This window comes from Coenobita brevimanus, chromosome 80 (genome assembly GCF_032717465.1).
Source record: "Coenobita brevimanus isolate Jiangsu-jjx chromosome 80, ASM3271746v2, whole genome shotgun sequence".
In the NCBI taxonomy this organism is placed as follows: domain Eukaryota; kingdom Metazoa; phylum Arthropoda; class Malacostraca; order Decapoda; family Coenobitidae; genus Coenobita; species Coenobita brevimanus.
Genome location: NC_137033.1, coordinates 4,648,929 through 4,671,875, shown reverse-complemented (window position 1 = coordinate 4,671,875; position 22,947 = coordinate 4,648,929). Strand labels below are relative to the sequence as shown.

The following is a 22,947-nucleotide window of genomic DNA, read 5'->3' as shown; positions in this document are numbered from 1 at the left end:
ATCTTCAAAGAATGGTTCTACAATCATGCTGTGAAAAATATTATTCATTGCCAAATGGGGAGACTTAGCCTTGCCTGCAACAAGGTGATGGCTCTGCTCCTTCTTGACAATGCTCCAACTCATCCTTCTGACAAGAAGTTGGCTGGAGATGGAGGCTGTACTGGTGGTCCCCTACCTATGAACGGTCTACTTACAATTTTTCAACTTTATGAATGTAGAAACCCTACTTCAAATTTTGACTTTTGATCTTTCCCCAGGCTAGTGATATGCGGTACGATGCAGCACCAGCGAGCAAAATCCCACTCTGCTCAAGCAGTCGTTAGTGTAAACAATCGATGCTCCAATGCTCTACAGTGTTCTGTTTTGTGAGCATTTTTTTTTAGATAACCCCCTGTATCTACAGTACATTGTGTTTTGTGCATCCAACATGTCTACGAAATGTCCATCTGTCTCTCCTGCTACTGGTGACAATAAGAAGAGGAAGGCCATTACTCTTGAGATGAAACTCAGTTGCCCAGCATGATGGCAGTATGCCTGCAGGCTCAAGGACAATTTTCCATCACGAAGATTCCCTGTCATTTATTTATATATCAATTTACTAAGCAAGTATAACATTTTTTGAATTATATGAGTTATAACAGTGATGATGATGGTTTATTGTGTTTATTATAAATGTAAAATGTGGCATCAAATGGTCGGTATTAACGGAAAAACTATAATACCGAAACACGAATCAGGCAATGTACGATAACTTTCACTTCATTGTTTAACATTAGGCTAAATACCAGACATCAACATTTACTCAATTGTCTGATAACTTTAAGTGTACAATCAATATACATTAAAACTATACAAACTGCCTACACATGTTCATCATCATCATCATCATCATCATCAACATCGTCATCCGGACCTCCTTTCCCACCCTAAAGCAGGGTGAGTATGTGTATATAAACATGTACGTTTGAGATTCTCAGCCTACCGACGGGGAACTGTTCCGGGCCAAAACCTCCTACCCTCATGCCAGCTAGTGTATGTGACCTATTCTACAGTGTTCTGTGTAGCCAGAATTTTTGGGAATATCCCCCCTGTATCTACATTGTGTATTGTGCATCCAACATGTCTATGAAATGTCCGTCCATTTCTCCTGCTATTGGTGAGAAAAAGAAGAGGAAGGCAATTACTCTTGAGATGAAACTCAATTGCTGAGCCATACTTGCCATCACAAGTGAACTTGGACCACTGCAATCAATGATCTCAGTACAGCATTCAATGACTAACATAAGATATTCAACACTTTATTATAAAATAGGCTCTGTGTTAATGATTTTGCCCGACTGTTGGCTGATGTAAGTGTTCTAAGCACATTTAAGGTAGACTTCGCAAGACTATGATGTTCAGCTGGTTAGGTGAATTAAATGCATATTTGACTTACGAAAAAATAGATTTACAAGCAGTTTCTTGGAACGTAACCCATTCGTAAGTAGGGGAACACCTGTATTAGGGTTACGTTAATGCCCCCTAATTCGACCTCCATCTGGCAACCAATGGACCAGGGTATTATCGCAGCAACAAAGCAGCTGTACCAGAGGAGGCTTACGGAAGGCATGATGGTTGTGCTTGAGGACAAGGAAGAGGCAGCCCAAGGCGAGGACAGCAAGGCAGAGAGGACCTTGGTCAACCTCAAGCAGTATTCTCTCAAGTCTGTGATCTATAACTGGGCCCAGGCTTGGAGGGAACTCTCTGTACTCACGCTTGAGCACGATTGGAACAAGTTCCTCAAGGCAAAGAGGTTATTGCTTACTTTACTGGATATGAAGCTCAGGACACTGTCTGGCAGATGGAGGCAGCAGAAGAACAGGTAACTGAAGACAGACACCATCCATGATTGGCTGGAAGTGAATGAAGGCGACCCCTCGTACCAGACTACAGCATGCCCAAAGGGCAATCGAGGTCTGTGACTGCATGGGGCACCGAGGATGCAGAGGAGGAGGAAGAGGATGATGACAATGAAGTGGTTGACATCCCAAGGCTCCAGCAAGTCCGAGATGCAGTGGATGTCCTTCTCAATTACTGCAAGTACACCAATCGCCAGGCCATCTTTACCGATGCTGTGGCCACCTACCCGCAAGAGCCGTGAAACTGTTATAAAGCTGCAGGCCAGAAGGATCACCAGGCAGTCCTCCATCATGTCCTTTTTCCATCTGGTGACTCCTGCCATTCCATCATCCCAGCCTATGAACTCTTCACATCGTCCTCTGTTGCCCCAGCCCTCAACCTCCTCATGTTGGCTTCTGTCAACCCAGCCCTCTACCTCCTCACATCAGCCTCATTCATCCCAGCCAAACACCACCTCAGCCACTGCTTGTTCATCTTGGCCAGGCACCGCTGGCACGGCACCATTGGTGTCAATATGAGGCAACTCTGCCATGGCACCACCATCTCACTCTACAGTAGCTTCTAGGGATATGTCACGGTCAGAGGCCTCGTTAGAGCTGCACCTCACAACCTCTGTCACGCCTTCTCCAGTGCCTACTCCAGCAACCTTGGCTGAGATACAGCCTGAGGTATTTGAGTTGGAGTAATCTTTGTGGGAGCCATTCACCACTAGACCACACAGGACGAAGTGCACTGTACTACATGGTGTACTACTCTACCCTCCATCCATGCCAACGCTAGGTGAGTATAGGATGATTATGATTATATTATGTACTGTATTACTGTACTATATGTACTGTATCAATACTGTATTGTATTTTATGCTTTACTTCAATCTTTTACTCATGGGTAATATTACAGTAAAGTTTTTAGGATAGAGGGTCAAGATGGAGACTGACACATTGTCCAGCTCAACACAAAATCGATAGCCAAATGGGGTACCAATGCAATATCCTGCAGGGACTTGGCTGAATTACGCTGGATAATTAAGAGTTTAATGTCACTCTTAAGCGTGATGTCATGGGTATACCTGTACTAATGCTTGGTGATGTGATGAGTGTGATGGTGGACTTCATTTTGTTTCATTTATAAATGCTTCAACATGCTTGCATGCGTCAGCCTTGGTCATCTAATAGCGGCTCTCCAAGCAGCTGGATCTCCGGCAGCCTCTCTATTTAGTCCCTTATCCCTGAGGTCACACACCATGACCTCGTCCCATGTCTTTTTCGGTCTGTCTCTCGCAACCCTAACTCCAACGCTCACACTTCGCAATTTCTGCAACCATTTGTCATCCCCCATTATCTCCACATGCCCAAATCATCTCAATCTAACCCTCCTCATCACAACATCAATACACTCCAGTCCCATCTTTCCTCTTGCTCTTCCATCGCAAACCTAGCCCCACCCCCCCGGCTCTAGCAATCAAGGATGCACTGAACACCCACCTAATCATTGTCATTTCTGTACATCTGCGCCTGCGAATATCCTCTTCCTTTACTGCTAGGTCTCACTAGAGTATGCCATTACACTCCTAACATATGCTGCATACAAAGATGCCTTAGCATGGAGGGAGAACCACTCTGTCAGGAAAGGCAACAGCTTCATGAACTTCTTCCAACTACTTTTCACTTGGGCCACAGAGCAACCTCCAGCACATAACATGTCTCCCAAGTAACAAAACTCTTCTACACACTGAAGACTCACCAGCAAGATCAATCCTATCATGCCTGGCAGTCTCTACATGCTTACACCACATACAAGATCAGCATTAACTCGCAGTCTGCCTCTAATACCACTACTGTGCATGTCTTATGCACCCACTTATCACAAACACTGCACAAGATGGAAATACTTCCCACACCCTTGTGGCAACCTGCATATGGCCACTCTTCTTTGACAGTACCACCACGAAACCGAGATACCTTCACCTTTGTTCTATCTGCATCACTCACACCCTTGTGCCCAATACCGTCTCTCCACTTCCTAAATCTTTCTGCCACCTCCTCCCTTTCATTCTCTGCAATCAACACCACATCATCGGCATACAACATCTACCACGGGAGTCCATTTCTGGTCACGTGAGCAGGCGTCAAGCACCGTAATAAACAATAAAGGGCTAAACAACATTCATGGAAAACTCATCACTCAAATCTCCATTCACTCACCTAGGTGTGAGCACCCACATACATAGCCATAACCACCCTAACCGGTCACTACTCGATCCTAAGCTTTCTCATCGTCCGGTTCACCACATCCCAAGGGACTCTGTCAATGACCTTCTCCAAATCAACAAAAACAAAGTACAGATCCCATTTCTGTTCTATATATTTTTCCTGAAGCTGTCAAATAATATGGCATCACTGGTCCCTTTGCCTAGGATAAAACTAAACTGCATCACATCAATATTCACTCTTTCTCTAACCATACCTACAAGAACTCTCTCCGTTTTCATTATCTGGTCCAAAAGCTTCATGCCTCTATAATTTCCTCTTTACAGGGCATCACTCTTTCCCACGTACATATTCACAATCACACTCTTGGGCCAATCATCTGGGACAACACACTCACACACAGTATACAGTAACTGTAATTATCGAATCAGTTATTAACTCCACTCCTATGTCTCCTGAGGCCTTCAGTTTTTCAGCAGTCAACCCAGATACACCTGCTGCCATCCCTCCCTGCATCATACCTACTGCCTTGTTCACAACAGTAGTGTCAATCAAAGGCCATGGGCCAAACACTGGATGCACTGACTCCAAACCATCCCTGTTCCAGTCGAACTCATTCAGCAACTGGTTGTAATGTTCTCTCCAAGTGTCTTCAATAACCTCACTATTCACTACTACCTTTCCTTCATCATTCTTCTGACACTGCTCACCTATGATATCCTTGTTTTCCCTCTTTATCAGATTTGCCACCTTAAATATCATATTCTTTAATGCTATTTAGGTTATCCAGTAGAAGTTTCCAAGACCCAGACTTTGCCTTGTACAATTCTTGTCTAGCTCTACCTTGGCAGGCAAGTATTCCCCGTTGTTACCACTCCGTTGCCATTCCCAGAAGAGCCTTCTTCTCACCTTAATTGCAGCTTCTACACCCTCATCCCACCACTATGTTACTTTATGTCTCGGAAAGTCCCTTGTTCAACCACACACTGAATCAGTGACTCTCATGATATTGTTCTCGAGAGCTCTGTACTGTTCATTAATACTTCTGTCAATAGCTTTCCTGTCAACAGTTCCCTCTTCAGCCACCACTCTATTCATCTCGCTATAGAAGGCTTCCTTTCCTGCTTGATTTTTCAACTTCCACATTTTCCTCCAAAATGCATAGGTCCTCTTCTTCACCACCCATACCTAAGCACCAAGTCACATATCAGTAATTTGCATTGCTGTATACACTATTCCCTACAACTTTAACATCCCTTACTAACCTCCTATCAGACCTCCTGACCAGAAAAAAGTCAAGCTGGCTGCTGTCTCCCTCAGACTCCTAACCTCCTATCAGCCCTCCTGACCAGAAAAAAGTCTAGCTGGCTGCTGTCTCCCTCAGACTCGTACATAATCAACCTACTCTCTCTTTTCCTAAAATGTGTGTTGAACACAATCATGCTCATTGCCTCCCCAAACTCGAGTATCCTTTCCCCTTCCACATTCCTTGTACCAAATGTGCATCCACCATGTACCCTTCATATTCTCAAGCTGCTTAACCTACGAGATCATCTAACTCCTTCGCCACAAGGGTGACTAATCTCACGCGGTGCACAGTACAAGGATTCCCCTGCTCGTTCCCCCAAGCTGTTTATCCAGGGAAAAGCTGCTATCTTGCAAAAATAGCTATGGTGTTTCATATATTTGTGTATATGAGTTAGTGTGAGTATAGGCCTAGAAGGGTATGTGTGTATGACTGAATCTGCAACTGCCTGTGTTTATAATAAAAATAATATAAGTTGAAAAACATTATTGAGCAGGTTTACCATAAATAATACAGTGAAAGATTATATAAAAACAAATTAATTCAATGTACTTACCGTACTTATTACAAATGTTGCCACTGAACTCACGTCAAGGCCTACATTTTCTTGGCCTTCTGGTTCCTGCTTGGCCCAGGCTGTGGCATATCTTGGCTATGCCACTGACGGTGACAAAAAAGTAGTAATTTCATTATGCTGACAAACTGGTCTCTACTCATCACTTCAAGACACAACAGTGCTGGGCCACCATAAAACATACTTTTGTTATAGTACATGTAAATGCGGGGCAATTTCATACCCATACACCGATTTACAACGCATTCATAACCGACAATTCGCTAGACCGAACAAAAGAAATGGGGGAACACCCTCACAATCCAAACAGCCATCCAATCGCTAATCCGAATGCTCCACTCCACCCTAGGTTTGAAACGAGCACGTATGAAATGGGTGTGCAGGTGGAGATGGCCAGACGTCAAAGGATTGAACTTGCTGGTGAATCTCTTGAGTGTGTGGAAGAGATTTGTTATTTGGGAGACATGTTGTGTGCTGGAGGTGGGGCTGGAGCTAGCTCTGTGGCTAGGGTGAGAAGTGGTTGGAAGAAGTTCAAGGAGCTGTTGCCTCTCCTGACATTGAGAGGGCTTTCCCTACGTGCTAAGGGGACTTTGTATGCAGCATGTGTTAGGAGTGTATTGCTGTATGGCAGTGAGACCTGGGCAGTGAGGGAGGAAGATATTCGCCGGCTCAGACATACAGAAATGACGATGATTAGGTGGATGTGCAGTGCGTCCCTGCGTCCAAGGCCTGGAGGGGCTGGGTTTATAATGGAAGAGTTGAGAGGTAGGATGGGACTGGAGTGTATTGGTGTTGTGATGAGAAGAGGTAGATTGAGGTGGTTTGGACATGTGGAGAGGATGGGGGATGATAATTGGGTGAGGAAGGTGAGAAGTGTTAATATTGGGGGTGGGGCTATGAGGGGTAGACCGAGAAAGACATGGGACGAGGTCATTAAGTGTGACCTTAGGGTTAAGGGACTGAACAGGGAGGCTGCAATGGATCGTGCAGCGTGGAGAGCCGCCATTAGGTGACCAAGGCCGACACATGCAAGCATCTTGGAGCCTTTAAAAACGAAACGAAACGAAACAATAAATATATGTATATACATATGTATATACTATATATATCGTCATCCTCATAAAGAAACTGCCTAAGTCATTTTTCGGCGATTTCTGGATTTTTGCCTAAATCAATTCTTCATCACGTGGCGCACCTATTGGTATAGCTGCCTTTGCCAGGTCAGGGTATGAGTGGTCAAAAATGTGCCTCAAGTTTCTGCCTAGGTCACTGAAAGTTATGAAAACGAGAGAGGTTTCTCTCGATTTCAGGAAAAGTAGAAAAAATGACTTAGGCAGTTTCTTTATGAGGGAGACGATATATATATACAGTATATCGGAGAATTTGTGTAACCAGCAATTTCAAGAAATCCTTAGGGAATTCGTAAAATTATTTTAAATTAGGAAGGGTTAATTGAGGTTAGATTAATTTAGGCCACTGTTAGGTTGGTTACGTTAGGTTAGGCTAGGTTAGTTAGGTTGGGTTAGGTCAGGTTAATTAAGATGAATGCTTATCATAACTTAGCATTCATCTAAATTAACTTATTTGAACCTAACCTAACCTAATCTAACTAACCTAGTCTAACCTGACCTAAACTTAATGCAGATTATCCCAGACTAACTAACTGCTGCCTAAATCAATCTAACCTTAATTAACCCATACTAATTTAAACTCATTTCACAAATTCCCTAAAGGTTTTCATGAAATCACTGGTTACACAAATTCGCTGTAACATACTGTATATATAAAATAATCAAACAAACCAGAACTATAAGAAGTTAACTGATAAGGTCTTTCTGCTGGAGATATGACTCTTAGTTGGGAAGGTGACTCTGCTTATCCCCTTAACCGTGGGGCGTCACTTTCGTGACGCTTGGGAGCAAGTGATCATACCGCGAGGCGTCACTTTTGTGAATCTGTGTTATTTTGAATTCGCCCGGGCTTTCAAGTGGTGGCTTGTATCATCTATCAGTACTGCCAATGTCTAACACTAGTCAGCACTCCTAATCTCATCTGTACTCCCATCCATTGTTGACAATTTAGCCATTTCTCCCCGTTCTTGACCTCTCCCTACCTCCCCTCCATTACCTTATCCTCTCGCCTGCCCAGCCGTGCTACGCTAAGTAAATCTTCTCTGGAATTTTTCACTGATTTCATCCATTGAAATAAGCCCTATGCCCTATTCTTATACCAAATAATATATACAAGAAAGAATAAGGTAAGTGAGAGTGCCATACACCTAGAACTGGCTAATTATCACCTGACAACACCTCACATGCACTAGTTCGCTAATTTTCGCTGCTTAATTCCCCTTGAAATATGCCGTATAATCTATTTTCGTAATAAAAATATATATAAGAAAGGAAGGGAGAAGCCTAAGTGATATTTACATTCACCTGGAACTACCTAATTATTGCAGGCCACCACACTGTATTCTACACTAAGTAAATCTTCCCTGAAATTTTCCACTGCTGATTTCATCCATTGAAATAAGCCCTATGCCCTATTCTTATACCAAATAATATATACAAAAAAGAAATAAGGTAAGTGATAGTGCCATACACCTGGAATTGGCTAATTATCGCCTGACAACACCTCACGTGCACTAGTACGCTTATTTTTGTTGTTTATTTCCCCTTGAAATATGCCGTATAATCTATTTTCATAACAAATATACATATAAGCAGGGAAGGGAGAAGAATAAGTGATATTTACATTCACCTGGAACTACCTAATTTATTATGTATTGTCTTGGTTTCCTGCCAATCATTTCATTGCTATATATTAGCAAGTCTCACAGGGCTGAAGTTGGTAGTATTGCACTCACCCTAGCCAGGCGGCAGGAGGCCACCACTATCAGTTCACTGTCATCTTTGAAGGTGAAAGTACGTCTGATTCACTCCTGCTAACTTCCGCTGCTTTTTAGCCCCATGCAAAGGGCCCTGTGACCTTTACCCCCTACTAAACCTCATGTAGAAAGAGGTAAAGAGCTGAATATTGATAAAGAGTGACTGCGATCTTTCTATTGAGTAAAACAGTACAAGTGGAATTGTAAATAATGTGTATACAGCAAGTGAAAGCAATGAATGTAAATATAAGTGAACAGTGGAAAATAGTTTTATAAGTTACTTCAAGTGACAGTGCATAACACAATGTAAATAAAATGGAAATGTAAATAATGTAAATAAAATAGAGAACGTAAATAGAAATGTAAATGAGTAGTATTATAAGAATACGAGTATACAGTGCTCGTCAGAAATATCGAGCGCTTTGCGTCCCTCCTAAGAAACAAACCTTTCAACATTGAAAAAACATATAAATAATGCATTTTATCTACCTTTAGTGCTTCGTAGGGTAGCCTTTATGCTTCTTCACGGACCTGAGACGTCTTGGAAGTGAAAGGGCGAGGCTCCTGAGGTGCTGGAGGGGTATTTTGTCCCAGGAGTCACGAATGGCGGCTTCCAGCTTAGGCAGAGAGCTCACGTCCTTCCCTTGGAGACTCTTCTTTACGAGGTACCAGAGGTATTCAATTGGGTTGAGGTCTGGGCTATTTCCTGGCCAGTCTTTCATGAATGATACCTCGCAGTCACGAAGCCAATCGGTGACCGATTTGGCCTTGTGAGCACGTGCACCGTCCTGCTGAAACACTCATGCACCTGTTAGCTCAAAGGAGTCTGGTAAATGATCACACAGAAGCTCCAGATAAACATCCTGATTCACTCTAATATTCTTTGGAAGCATAACAAGCCTCCCCAAACCTTGACCAGAAAAACAAGCCCATACCATGAGTGAATCAGGATGTTTAACTGTGCTTTCTACATACTGTGGGTCAAGTGGGTCACTACCTTTGCGTCGGAACACACGTGCTCCTCTGTTACAGGTGACACTAAACGTTGCCTCATCAGACCACAACACTGACAACCATTGCTTCTCACCCCAGTTGAGATATTTATTAGCAAAGACAAGCCTATGAAGTCATTGGTTTTTTGTGAGAAGAGGCTTCTTCACAGGCCTGTGAGTTGTGTAACCAAGTTCATGGACCCTACGAGACACAGATCTCACAGACACCTCACCAAACACGTCCGGGTTGCTCTTCTTTATTTTCCTTGCACTCACATGAGGATTAAACTCCACTGCACGTTTTAAAACATTAACAGACCTTGGGGAAGTTTTCCTAGGCCTACCAGACCGTGGTTTCTTTGTGGGAACTTCACCACTGTTTTCCACTCGAAACCGCGCACACCAACGACGCACTGTCGATCGTGCCACACCAACCAATTCACTAATTTCCTTTGTCTGGTGGCCTGCCTTCTTTAGAGCAATGATCTGGGATATGATTTCACTCAATAGTTCATGGGTAGATGCCATAACAAAGTTGTGAAAGCCAAAACACTGCGGGACACTCGGTAAAAAATGGCGATATTTGAGAGGGAGACGTGGCGGAGTACCTCTTTCTCAGGCAGCCTGTGGGAGACTGAGGCGGGAACCAACCAGCGCGTTGGAAGGCCTTAGGCTACCGTGACATCATGCTAGCGCCGCAAACTTGTGGCTCAATTTTTACCCCCAGAAATGGGTGATTCTTTTCGGCCATAAGTATTGCGCGCCCGGTGGTAGGCGTTCAATAATTTTGACAAGTACTGCATACACAAGGAGTAATGAAAGTGAAAGTTTCACTCCAGCATGTATGAATACTATGAGTTATGAGAGTGAAGGTGAAAGTGACATTCACTCTAAATGCTAGTATACAGGACGAGAAAGTGAATGCTACGTATTTTACTGAAAGAAATTGAATGCCTACAGTGACAATAAACTACTATTACTGAAGAAAACTTATGGATAAAGACTGTAGATATATATAAGTGTTAAACAGTAACAGAAATATAAACTGTGAGTGTTTTTATGAATAATAAATGACAGAACACCAGCTGCAAACTAGCTCAAGTGGGAAGGTCATATGCCCTCGTAATTTTCATTGCTTTCAGTGGGTTTTTTTTTTGGAGTATGGATTCCAAACTATTTGAGAATCATAGAATAGTGTTTCTAGTGATAATATCAGGCTGTGGTAATCATATTACGGGTTGTCGGGAAGTGTAAAGTGGAGACTTTGTTACCCAACTTCAGAGGTCTCCACAAGACCTACGGTACTCGAAGAAGGCTCAACAAACACCCCAGGAGAAAGCTGAAGGTATGTGCCATAAGCATATGTGATTTTAATATTCTAGGACTAATAACTGATTTTTGGCAAATATTTTTAGAGAGTCTGTCGGAGCGCGAATATGCCCGCGGGAGCCGCAAGAAAAAACAAAACAAGCCCGCGGTTAAAAGGTTAATCGTCATCATGATTACACACCACATACATGAAACACTGATTCCATGAATGCGGTGTGTCGGGGAGAGCACGTGGAGATTGCCAGGTGTGAAAGGATTGAACTTGCTGGTGAGTCTCTTGAGTGTGTGGAAGAATTTTGTTATTTGGGAGACATGTTGTGTGCTGGACGTGGGGCTGGAGCTAGCTCTGTGGCTAGAGTGAGGAGTAGTTGGATGAAGTTCAGGGAGCTGTTGCCTTTCCTGAAACTGAGAGGGTTCTCCCTCCGAGCTAAGGGATCACTGTATTCGGCATGTGTTTGGAGTGTAATGCTGTAGGGTAGTGAGACTTAGGCAGTAAAGGAAGAGAATATTCATAGGCTCAAACATACAAAAATGGCAATGATTAGGTGGATGTGCAGTGCGTCCCTGAATGCGAGGCCTGGGGGAGGCTAAGCTTACGATGGAAGAGCTGAAAGGTAGAATGGGACTGGAGTGTATTAGTGCTGTGATGAAGTGAGGCAGACTGAGGTGCTTTGGGCATGTGGAGAGGATGGGGGATGATAACTGGGTGCAGAAAGTAAGAAGTGTTAATGTTAGCAGTAGGGGTGTAGGCTGGTCACTCTCATCTTAAATGTCGGGACCAACTGCCTAGCCCCGGGCTCCTACGCTCCTCATGGGGCAATGTAGGATTGGATGATGATGATGCTGAAGTAGGGTTGTGAGAGGTAGACCAAAGAAGACCTGGGACAAGGTCATTGAGTGTGACCTCAGGGATATGGGACTGAATGGGGACACTGCCAAAGATCAAGCAACACAGAGAACCGCCATCAGGTGACCAAGGCCGATGCATGTAATTATGTTGGGGCCTTCAGAAACGAAACGAAACAAATCACATTACCATCTCATCATTTTATTTCACTGTCATCCAATGCATCATGATCTCATCCCCATCATCATCAAAAGCACAAACAGTATTAGAGGTGGGGAAGGAAAACAAGATGAAGCAACACATCAGAATGGCAAATAACACACGTAACCATTAATACAACTGCAAATCCATTATATTTTCATTCTGTGTACTAATATAAACTCAAAGCTAATTTGCACTGCACTTGCTCTGTTACTCCAATGTCTTCAACTTTTACGCTGTTCCTTTATATTACATGAATGATACAATGACAGCAGCTGACTTCCATACGTTTACCACTATACAAAGAAAACCATAACCCATGAGGGTTATATTTCTAAATCATGAAGAGCATTTACAGATTTAGTTACTCACAGTATACAGTAATCCCCCCAATATCCAATGTAATAGAGCCAAAGGCATGTCCGGAAAGTGGTCCTGTCCGGATAGTGGGCCCCAGCCTCCTGGACTTGTACTTATGGACCCTAACTCAGAAAAACACCTCTACAACTCCCTCTGGACATGCATAGCACCTATTTAAGACCCAAACCACACCAATAAGGGGCATAAAAGACTGAAATAAACGCAAAAGAACCAGTGAAAGAGGTTTTAGAGGTGAGTTTATACAATATTAAACATTCTGGGTACTTACAACAAGTCCCTGGCTCCTGGACTGGTTTCAACCACCAGTTTGCACTCCACAGTTAATCCTTTGCACTCTAAATTCTAATTTCTTAACACTGCACAACACTGTAAATTCCCGTGTGTTCTAGTGGCGAGGTATTGCAGTTTATTCACTGTTTATTCACAAAAAACAAGCACATGTGGCTTGCATTGTGATAAACATCTGCTCTCGATCGGAGTTAGGCTGTGACTGTTGATGATGGGGTAACAGAGTTGCCAGATCGCAACGGCCACATTACCAAACTCCTCAATTTTCATTACCAAATTTAACTTTTCATTACCAAATTCGTAAAGCTAGCATCTATTCTTCACCAAATATATATACAAGTGTAAATACATGTAATCACTCGTCTTCTAATTAACTGCATGTTGATTATTATCACGCTATATAGGCTACAAAATTAATTAGAGAGAGCAAACAATCCACCATCTCCATCCTGTGTATCCTCAAAATGTGAAAAATCCATTTGGCATTGTATTATTCTGATTCATTACCAAACAAATTTTTCATTACCAAATTGGCCCACATTTGGTAATGAAAAATACCAAATGACAACCCTGACAGGGGAGGGGGAGGGGGGAGGAAGGAAAGAGTGAAGGGTCCATGGTCTAACAGCTGTTCAGCACCATGCAGCAATTTCAAACTATAGGAAGGAAAAATAAAGTCGGATTTTTTTCGAATTTTTTGTGATTTTTGGCCCATTTTGGGAATATTGGATCCCGGGACGAAAATGTCCGGTAAGTGGGGATGTCCAGAAATTGGGCGTCCGGATATTACAGAGATTGCTGTATTTGGTAACTTAACCCCGCAAACAAAAAGGGATGACGACGGGATGGTAATTGTTACTCACAATGACCCTACGAGTTGTACCCCAAGGACTGATTCTCAGAGGCATTTTGTCTTAATATTACCCATTCCTCTGCTTTTATTATTCGTATGTCATTTCCATAGTCCATATTGTTTTTCCATTTAAGAATTCAGATTATTTAGAAATCCAGAAGGGTCCTCTGCCGAGACATAGTAGATTTTCGACAGTTGACTGTAATGGAAGAAAGCATGTAGATGGAATATACGGCAAGGCAAGGTACGGTATTCAAGGCAATTATGGATGTGGAAAACCACTAAACAAGATTAACTGGAAAGGATTACAGAAGGTTTTACACACGTATGTAAGTATGGCGTGAATGGAAAACTGCTAAGTGCTGTCAAAAATTATTACGCTGGCAATGCGGCATCAGTGGGGGTATGTGGATTTCTAGGGAGGCAGTTCAGTATCAGTGATGGAGCAAAAGATGAATGTGTGATTTCTCCATCAATGTTCAACATGCATAATGCTGCAGTTATGAATGAGGCTAATTGTGTAAACTAGATCTCTGGAGCATGATGCAATGTTACATACTGTCTGGGAACAGCACAGTCTGAAAATAAATTAGCAATAAAGCATATCCATGTTTTATGACTGGGATGCATTTTTGAAAACCAATCGTATTATGACTGATCGTACAACAAATTTACCACCGTACTGATTGTTAAAGAATGACAAATGAACATATAACGAGAAAGTGGGCAGGACAGCAAACATACATGGGCAAAAGCAATCATAAAAAAAAAAAAATGGTGCTAAAATGTTACTGATGCATAGGCAAACGATCATAAACTAGGGCACACCTTAATTACTGTGAGAAAAGGTTACTCTCATTGTGATGTGCTGAATAGGGAAGACTGAAATTAATGAATGTGTTGAAGGAGGTACCTCAGTGCAGTGCTGAGCAGCTTAGGGATGATTTGGTATGGAATGTGTGTGAAAATTAGAGAGAAAAAGCTGTGGAAATGGAACTGTTACAGCTTGTGTGATGTGCATAGGGTGAATAGGACAAAAAATGGGGCAAGTCACAAAAGATGTGACGGAAGTCCACTGACAGTACCACAATATACTAATGCTAAATGCATCCAGAAACAAAACTGCTGTCCCAGATCTCTTTAAAAGTTCTTAAAACATAGTCTCAACAAATTATGAAGCAAACTTCACTTACATTGATGTTGTCTAAATTAAGATGTTTAGCATGGCCTTTCTTCTGCATGTCATGGCAGAGTTCCTGTATCTTCTTTTTGTTCTGTGCAATAAAGGGGCGGTCAGCTATGGGAATGTTGGCGGTGGTGTCTGCATCAGTATCTAGGAGGTTGAGCATAAGTTCCAGAGAGTCCCGATCTAGATCCATGTTCAGACGATCCTGGCTCAGTGTAAACATTACAGTCGCTGCGCAGATGGCTAGCCGCTATTATGGGAATGCAGAAAAAGGAGATAAGTTTAACAGCACTGGATCCCTACTCATACACAGCATAATACTGTATAAGAACTTTCCAATTTGTTATCTCCTACACAACCTTTTTTCTCTACAAAGAACCCTCTTCCTACATGCAGTAGTTAAACCTTCCTAGTACAGTATTTGATTCTCCTCCATAAAGATAATACGATGTATACCCGTCAAAAAAAGTATTGTTAGGCACAAGGTCAATGGGCCTGAGGCCTTGGGGGCATTGTCACTTGGCCTGTAGGCATGAATGAGTTTATCTGTTACTGAGGAATGTGAATCTAGCAAGGCACCATGCAACATGATAGGCAATTCAGAGGTGATGTCGTAACTGTAAACCAACATCAAGCTAGAGACCAAAGAGAAATTTTACTGAATATAGCAAGGAATTGCGAACACACTGAGAGGTATCATCGCCCTTCACAATAAGGGTATACCATATTTCGCAGTGTATAAGACCCTTTTATGTCTCTAGATTACCTTGAAATATCCCCATGTGTCCTGGAAGCCAGACTAGACAGGTTAACTTGGCTCCATCTAAAAGAGGCTCTTATGCTGATGATCATCTCACTGCTTGGCAATCACAGGTATTTACATCTATCATTTTCTTGAGTATAAAGACTTGATTTATTGTAAAATATTGCATGCACTTGTGTATATACTAAGCAGATTTTAGAAACACCCCGAGTTCAAGAACAAAGAACACTTGCGGTTTGTTGACAACTGGCCATGTGACAGTCTATGGGGTTTTGTGGTAGAAGTTTAGCATCTAGCATACACCGTACTCAAGCAAGCTAACATGATCACTGGTGAACTCCCTGCTCACCTGAAAGGCAGTCATGATCGCATCGCTTGCCATCCACTCACTAACTAGCAAGGAAATAATATTGGTGAGATGTCGGCTAGCCAGACAGCAGAGTCATTATAACAGATGTCTGTTGCATATGGGAATTCAATAATCCTTGTTAGGCTGGCTTCTCTTACTTATATCATGTTATCCAAGACAAAAATATCAAAGAAAAAAAAGTCTTATATTACCGGTTGTGAAAAACAGGAAAAACAGTTGTAACATTAAACAGTATTACCTGAAATTACAGCTACAGTTCATTTTTCAGCAATAACTGAAGTAGTCTGGTGATGTTAAAGCCATTCAGGGCTCTGCCAATAACAGTACTATGTTATGAAAATGAGATAAAATTTTTTGAGTTGCAAAATTAATACCTTCCTTCATCCTTTCCTCTTCCTTCTGCCTATGGGTGACTCTACACTGAGTGACAAGCCAAACAGTTTCCTGTACACCAGGAAACCCTTTACTATGGTGGGTGGTAACCATACAACCAAATTATGGTGCCTGGTTGTTCAGAGGGTATATAGTTAAGGTGCTCCAATCGGACTGAGCCAGTGTAGGCTTATATCTATGGGGTGGTTGGGGTTTACTGCTCATATAATGCCACTCAGGGATGAGTAAGGCTGGTCACTCTCATCTAAAATGTCATGATCAACTCGCCTAGACCCAGGTTCCTACACTCCTCATGGGGTGACATAGGAGTGGATGATGAATGGATGGATGGATTGAATTAGCAGTGCCTGACAGGCATTCATAGTAGTGTCCGCCATTTTTGTTGTATTCACAGCTGACAAAGCAATCAGAGTGACTGATCTCATTCACTCTCTAACTCACTGCTGACCACAGCAACTAATCCCGTTCAATCTCTGCCTCACTGCTGATCAGTGATCGATCCCATTCACCCTCTGCCTCACTGCTGCCCTAACAAAGCAATAATGAACAGTGAAGGTGCATGCAACCCAATGCATATGTGTGTGTAGGTGTGGGTTTGGGTGTGAATGTGGTGTAGGTGTACTTAAACAAGGAGGAGTGGGGGAAGTCCAGATGTGAGAAGTGTTAAATTGCTCATCATAATCCCTTCAACCCATTACTGCAATTTATAGGGTAATATATTCTTGTTCACCAGAAGGTTTTAGCCAATTAAGGAAACATCATGTACTAATGGAGTTAATGTGGGCTGAATCAAATGCCCCTAGTTTGAAAAGTTTCACCTGTGCTCAATAAAAATGTTTGCACTAGCAATAATAAGAGGATAAATGCAGTAAGCCAGTTGGCCCATCCTCAGCAGCTTTTTGACTAAACTATTAGAATAAAAAAGAAGAAGTAGAAAGAGGTAGGCTTTCTCTCTCTCACTCACCTAACCTTTCAGCTGAAGCCGGTAGAATATGTTTAAGGGAGTGATGTAAGATTCTGATATAGCATTTAATGAGAGGAACTATAGTCGAGTGATAGAATGTAGGTCAGTCTGTCTCAGTACCTATCTACCCAATTTTATTCATCTAGCCCTCTATCTGATATTCACCTTAGCATTTCCAGTGCAAAATTATGTTCTGATATTTGAAAATTGGGCTCCATTTTTCTTGCCACTGTCACATACCATACAATGTGTGTGTGTGTGTGTGTGTGTGTGTGTGTGTGTATTTACCTAATTGTATTATACAGGATTTGAGCTAAGTTTGTGTCGTCCCATCTCTTTTCTACAAATATTTATTATCCAATCTAGATTTAAACACACGGATGCTCTCCGTTCGCACCACCTCTCCCTCAAAATTATTCCAATTGTCCATAGTTCTGTTTGGAAAACTAAATTTCTTTACATCACTAAAGCATTGACTCATCTTCAGCTAGAATTCATGTCCTCCTGTTCATCCATCACCTTTCACAAAGAGGTCCTCTCTGTCCACGTGTTCTATTCCTCTTACACCTCTAAACATTGCAATGAAATCTGCCCTCTCTCTTGTCTCTCTCAGGGTTGGCAATTTCAGCTTTTCTAATCTCTCCTAATAAGACAACTCCCTCCAGTTTCGTGTCAATTTTGTGGCTGTCCTTTATATTTTTCTAGTCTATGGGTATGCTTTATCAAGTGTGGTGACAATATCACTGCTGCATATTCGAGTCTCGGTGTTATCATGGTCACTTTTAACTCTCTCAGGATCTCTTCATCCATATAATTAAATTAGTTCCTCCAGCAATCCTGTTTATATGTTTTTCTGGCAATAGCTTATCCTGTATAGTCACACCAAGGTCCTTTTCTTCAACTGCCTTCCTTATTATATCATCTCCCATCTTGAACACATACCTTGGTCTCTTATCACTGACTCTCATTTCCAGTACATGACCATTCTCCACATCTGACTCCACTTCTAGAGTTTATCTAGATCTTTTTGCAATCCCCTACAACAATTTACTCCTTTAATACTTCATGATTTCTGCATCGTCACCAAATAAACTCATATAAGCACTCAACCCTTCAGGCATGTTATTTATATATATCAAGAACATGACTAGGGCCAACACTGAAGCTTGGGGCACTCAACTAGTTACCTTTCTATCTATCTATCTATTGCCAGACGCCTCAATCCCGTTTGGGGTGGCCACAAACAAATCGCCTCCAAGTCGCCCTGTCCCCCACCATCTCACTGCCCTGCTCCCAACTCACACCCCCCTCTCTCATATACCTTTCTCCACTGGGAAAGCTTTCTTATTACGTCTCTCATTTTCTTCCTATCAAATAATTTTCCATCCACTTAAACAATCTTTCATGTACACTTCTATACGATTTCAATTTCCATGATAATCTTCTGTGTGGCACTCCATCAAAAGCCTTCTTTAAATCCAGGTAAATACAGTCTACCCATCCTTCCCTTTCTTGAACAATATCTATCACCCTACTATAGAAGCTCAACAAGTTCATAACACAAGACGATCCTTCTCTCAATCCAAATTGCTTAGATGTTATTACAATATGCCCTTCGAGGAATTTTATCCATCTTTTTCTAATGACATTTTCAAATAGTTTGCAGACTATATTTGAGAGACCAGTCTATAGTTATGCAGGTCCTCCCTGTCACCACTTATATATAAATCGAAACTATATTTGTTCTTTTCCATTCAGCAGGTAGCTCCTCACTTTCTATGGAAAACCTTATATCATAGATAGGCCTCACTAACTGGTGTGTGTGTGTGTGTGTGTGTGTGTGTGTGTGTGTGTGTAATTCACCAGGTCGGTCAGGATCACTTGATGGTCGTGATCGTCAGCTTTTACCCACCCGGAAGGGAGCTGAGAGCTCATATAGTCCGATCTAAGGGCAAGGCTGTGACCTTCACACACGCACACACCCGTCCCCTTGCTCAAGGGGGACAGTAACCACCCACTTCGTCAGTGAAACTTTTCGCAACCTGAGCGAGGCGCGAACTCCCGTCTACCAGATGGCAAGCGAGAGCGTTACCACTGCACCAGCGAGCGGGGGGGGGTGTGTGTGTGTGTGTGTGTGTGTGTGTGTGTGTGTGTGTGTGTGTGTGTGTGTGTGTGTGTGTGTGTGTGTGTGTGTGTGTGTGTGTGTGTGTGTGTGTGTGTGTGTGTGTGTGTGTGTGTGTGTGTGTGTGTGTGTGTGTGTGTGTGTGTGTGTGTGTGTGTGTGTGTGTGTGTGTGTGTGTGTGTGTGTGTGTGTGTGTGTGTGTGTGTGTGTGTGTGTGTGTGTGTGTGTGTGTGTGTGTGTGTGTGTGTGTGTGTGTGTGTGTGTGTGTGTGTGTGTGTGTGTGTGTGTGTGTGTGTGTGTGTGTGTGTGTGTGTGTGTGTGTGTGTGTGTGTGTGTGTGTGTGTGTGTGTGTGTGTGTGTGTGTGTGTGTGTGTGTGTGTGTGTGTGTGTGTGTGTGTGTGTGTGTGTGTGTGTGTGTGTGTGTGTGTGTGTGTGTGTGTGTGTGTGTGTGTGTGTGTGTGTGTGTGTGTGTGTGTGTGTGTGTGTGTGTGTGTGTGTGTGTGTGTGTGTGTGTGTGTGTGTGTGTGTGTGTGTGTGTGTGTGTGTGTGTGTGTGTGTGTGTGTGTGTCACAGCAACTGGGAGACAGCAGTATTTCTAAGGCATAACAGTGGTTGTTTTCACTATACTGTACTCAATATGTTTTGAGGTGAATGAATGTTTTTAATAAATTGTGAACAGTTAAGCATGCTTCATTAAATGCTTGATATTGCGAAGCAAACTGCGCTGGCAGTGAGGGAGCGATACAGAGAGAAGAGTGAAGAAATAGCAGCTTACCCTGTTCCCAAACAGCCTTACTGTACTGAACATCTATCTATCTATCTATATACCTAGGCTGCTTCCCCCAATTTGCTTTTTGTTTAGTGTGTACAGTATATACAAGTGTTACATGCAATTTGCCTTTTCTTAAGAGTGTATATACAAATGCTACATTCTTTTATTATTATTTGTGGAGGCATTTTTGCTTAGTACGAGTGCATAATTAGTGATGGCAATGAAGTAGGGTTCAAGAGAATGTTTGCATTGTGTCAGTCAGCTAGGCAGAAATGATTTATGTCATATTTCATTTGGTTTGTTTGTTAAAGGGTATTTTTTCACTTATGGAAGTGAATGAGTTCTCTGTAGGTAATGAGACATAAGGGGCAAGTTAAAGTACAGTCATCCCTTAACATCCGTGTTTTTAACATACATGGTAATAAATATCCGCGGATGGATATAACATAAACAGTTTTAAATATCTACAGGTTGATACAGTACCGGGGCTGGATTCACTAAAGCATTTTATCTCGTTGAATTCTGCTGACACTGTTCATTGCAAATGTAACATTATCCCAGGCACAGTTCATGGCTGTTTTGGTGATGGCATTTTCCAGTGAATCAAATATAACACTCTTCCTTTTGACCACTTCATTTTTTAATGCCATTAATTCATCAGGGGAAAAGTTAGGACGGGCTGGGATTACTTATCTTCTTCCATGTACCCTCAATGAGCTGGTCTAAACCGGTTTGCCTTCCTCCCCCACCCTCTCTCTCTCTCTCTCTCGTACCCCTTGATGAGCTGGTCTAAACCAGTTTCATGCCCTCCCCCACCCCTCCCTCTCTCTCATAAATAATACGAAACAATACACGCCCAAATTGCACTGAAATATACAGTATAAGAATGGCTGAAAGTGTTATTTTATATTATATTGTGAATTACTGTGATAAAATACAAATGATTTAGTGATATTTTTGCAATAAGCAGAGAAGTCATAATGCTAAACGCATTTCCTAGCGAACATTTTTGCGGTTGCAAACTGTGCAGCAATGCTATGAAATGACTCATAACATTACATCGATAAGCTTTATAAAAGTAAGTGGTAATAAAAGTCATTCATGAAGTTTGATAAAGTTTGTAATGATTTCCCTCACATCGTTACTGTTCTGCTAAAGTCAAACGTAAACACTGGAATATCATAGCAAAATCATAGGAGACTAGCTAGAAATGTTTTATTTTTATTATTACTGCAATTACTGTGATGAGGGAACGTGGCTGAAACCCTATTTTGCATGGAAAAAGTCTTGTGGTTTTGTGGAAATTTCCACCTCCATGCATCAGTCAAAACACGCCTTGTATTCTCTCAAATCGTTCTCCGTGCTTGGAGTCTCAACGGACATGCAATTTATTGCAAACAATAGTAGAAAGATTAGCGTCTGTCTGACAAAAATTTTAGCTCTCAAGATTAACAACATGTGGGTTAACATACGAGTTGAAAACATAAATTTTTTTCCCTATTTCTCCACAATGAGCACAGTCAGTATGTTGTCATCACAGCCACAGCAGCCAAAGGGTTAAGAGGGGTCCAGGGGTGTTTTTAAGCAGGGCAGCAGATATCCGCGGATTTTTAACATATACGGGCGTCTCTGTTACCTAACCCCCTTGGATGTTAAGGGAGCACTGTACAGTTGTCTAATATCACAGTGAGTCGAGACTGAACACGGGCAAATACCATAACATCAGAGGTGTGGAATATAGAATATTAATCTGACACATACAGGGTGCTTTTAGGGAAAATAAAATGCTGTGAACGTTCACTGTACTTGCTTTTTTGAAAATTTTGTTTGTCTGTGATTTTAATATACATATAACCAACTGATTTGGAAATTACATGTATTCCTACTTTTAACTACCTTTATATTCCCTTTCATGAATAAGAGAATGAATTTTATTGTTTTAAATTCACTCCAAGATAAATAAAATTTATCTTCATACAGTGATACATACTAATTATACTTAATGGAGATGAACATTAATTCTCAAATTATTGGATGAAAGGAATCAGTTCATAAACAAAAACAGTGTTAAGATAGCATCGTGGAACGAAGTAACTTTTTGTAAGGAAGGGGATGTTTGTTTTTGTTTTCTTTTATTGTAACATTCTTAAAAAAAAAAATAAAGAAACAAATGGCTGATAAACAGTAATGAACAGAGATTTTGAAAGATAAGTTTGTATCTGAGCGAAAACTACTCATACCAAGCAACATTTCTACAGTCTTGGCCAAGACACTTTTTTTTTTTTTTTCTCAGAAATGCCCTTCCTGAATTAGCGTGCATCTTTCACAAAGCAGTGTCTTATATGCCGCAAAATATGGTACATAATGCCAAGATAACACAGCGGATTGGGGTGAGTAGCCTTACAGTATCACAATGAGTGAGACACTTCAAGGAAACTGCTGTCACAGTGTATCTCCCTTGTACGGGTCGCCCTTGCTACATAACCGCAACAGTGTTGAGCCATTACTTAGAGAGAGAGAGAGAGAGAGAGAAACCTTTACAAGAGCATCTGCCATCCAAGTGAACCATCAGTTATCTTGCACAAGTCTGTCAAAATGTACCATTTGTGA

General features: G+C 41.9%; 1 protein-coding gene across 2 annotated transcripts in view; it reads right to left on the bottom strand.

The window, feature by feature from the left end:
- The window catches only part of wapl (cohesin release factor wings apart-like), a 148,025-nt gene that overhangs the window by 56,501 nt on the left and 68,577 nt on the right, over positions 1 to 22,947 (bottom strand). For both annotated transcript variants that reach the window (XM_080279861.1, XM_080279860.1), the window contains one exon: positions 14,961 to 15,203. In XM_080279861.1, coding sequence (XP_080135987.1) covers positions 14,961 to 15,203 — 243 coding nt within the window. The remainder of the gene's footprint in view (positions 1 to 14,960; positions 15,204 to 22,947) is intronic.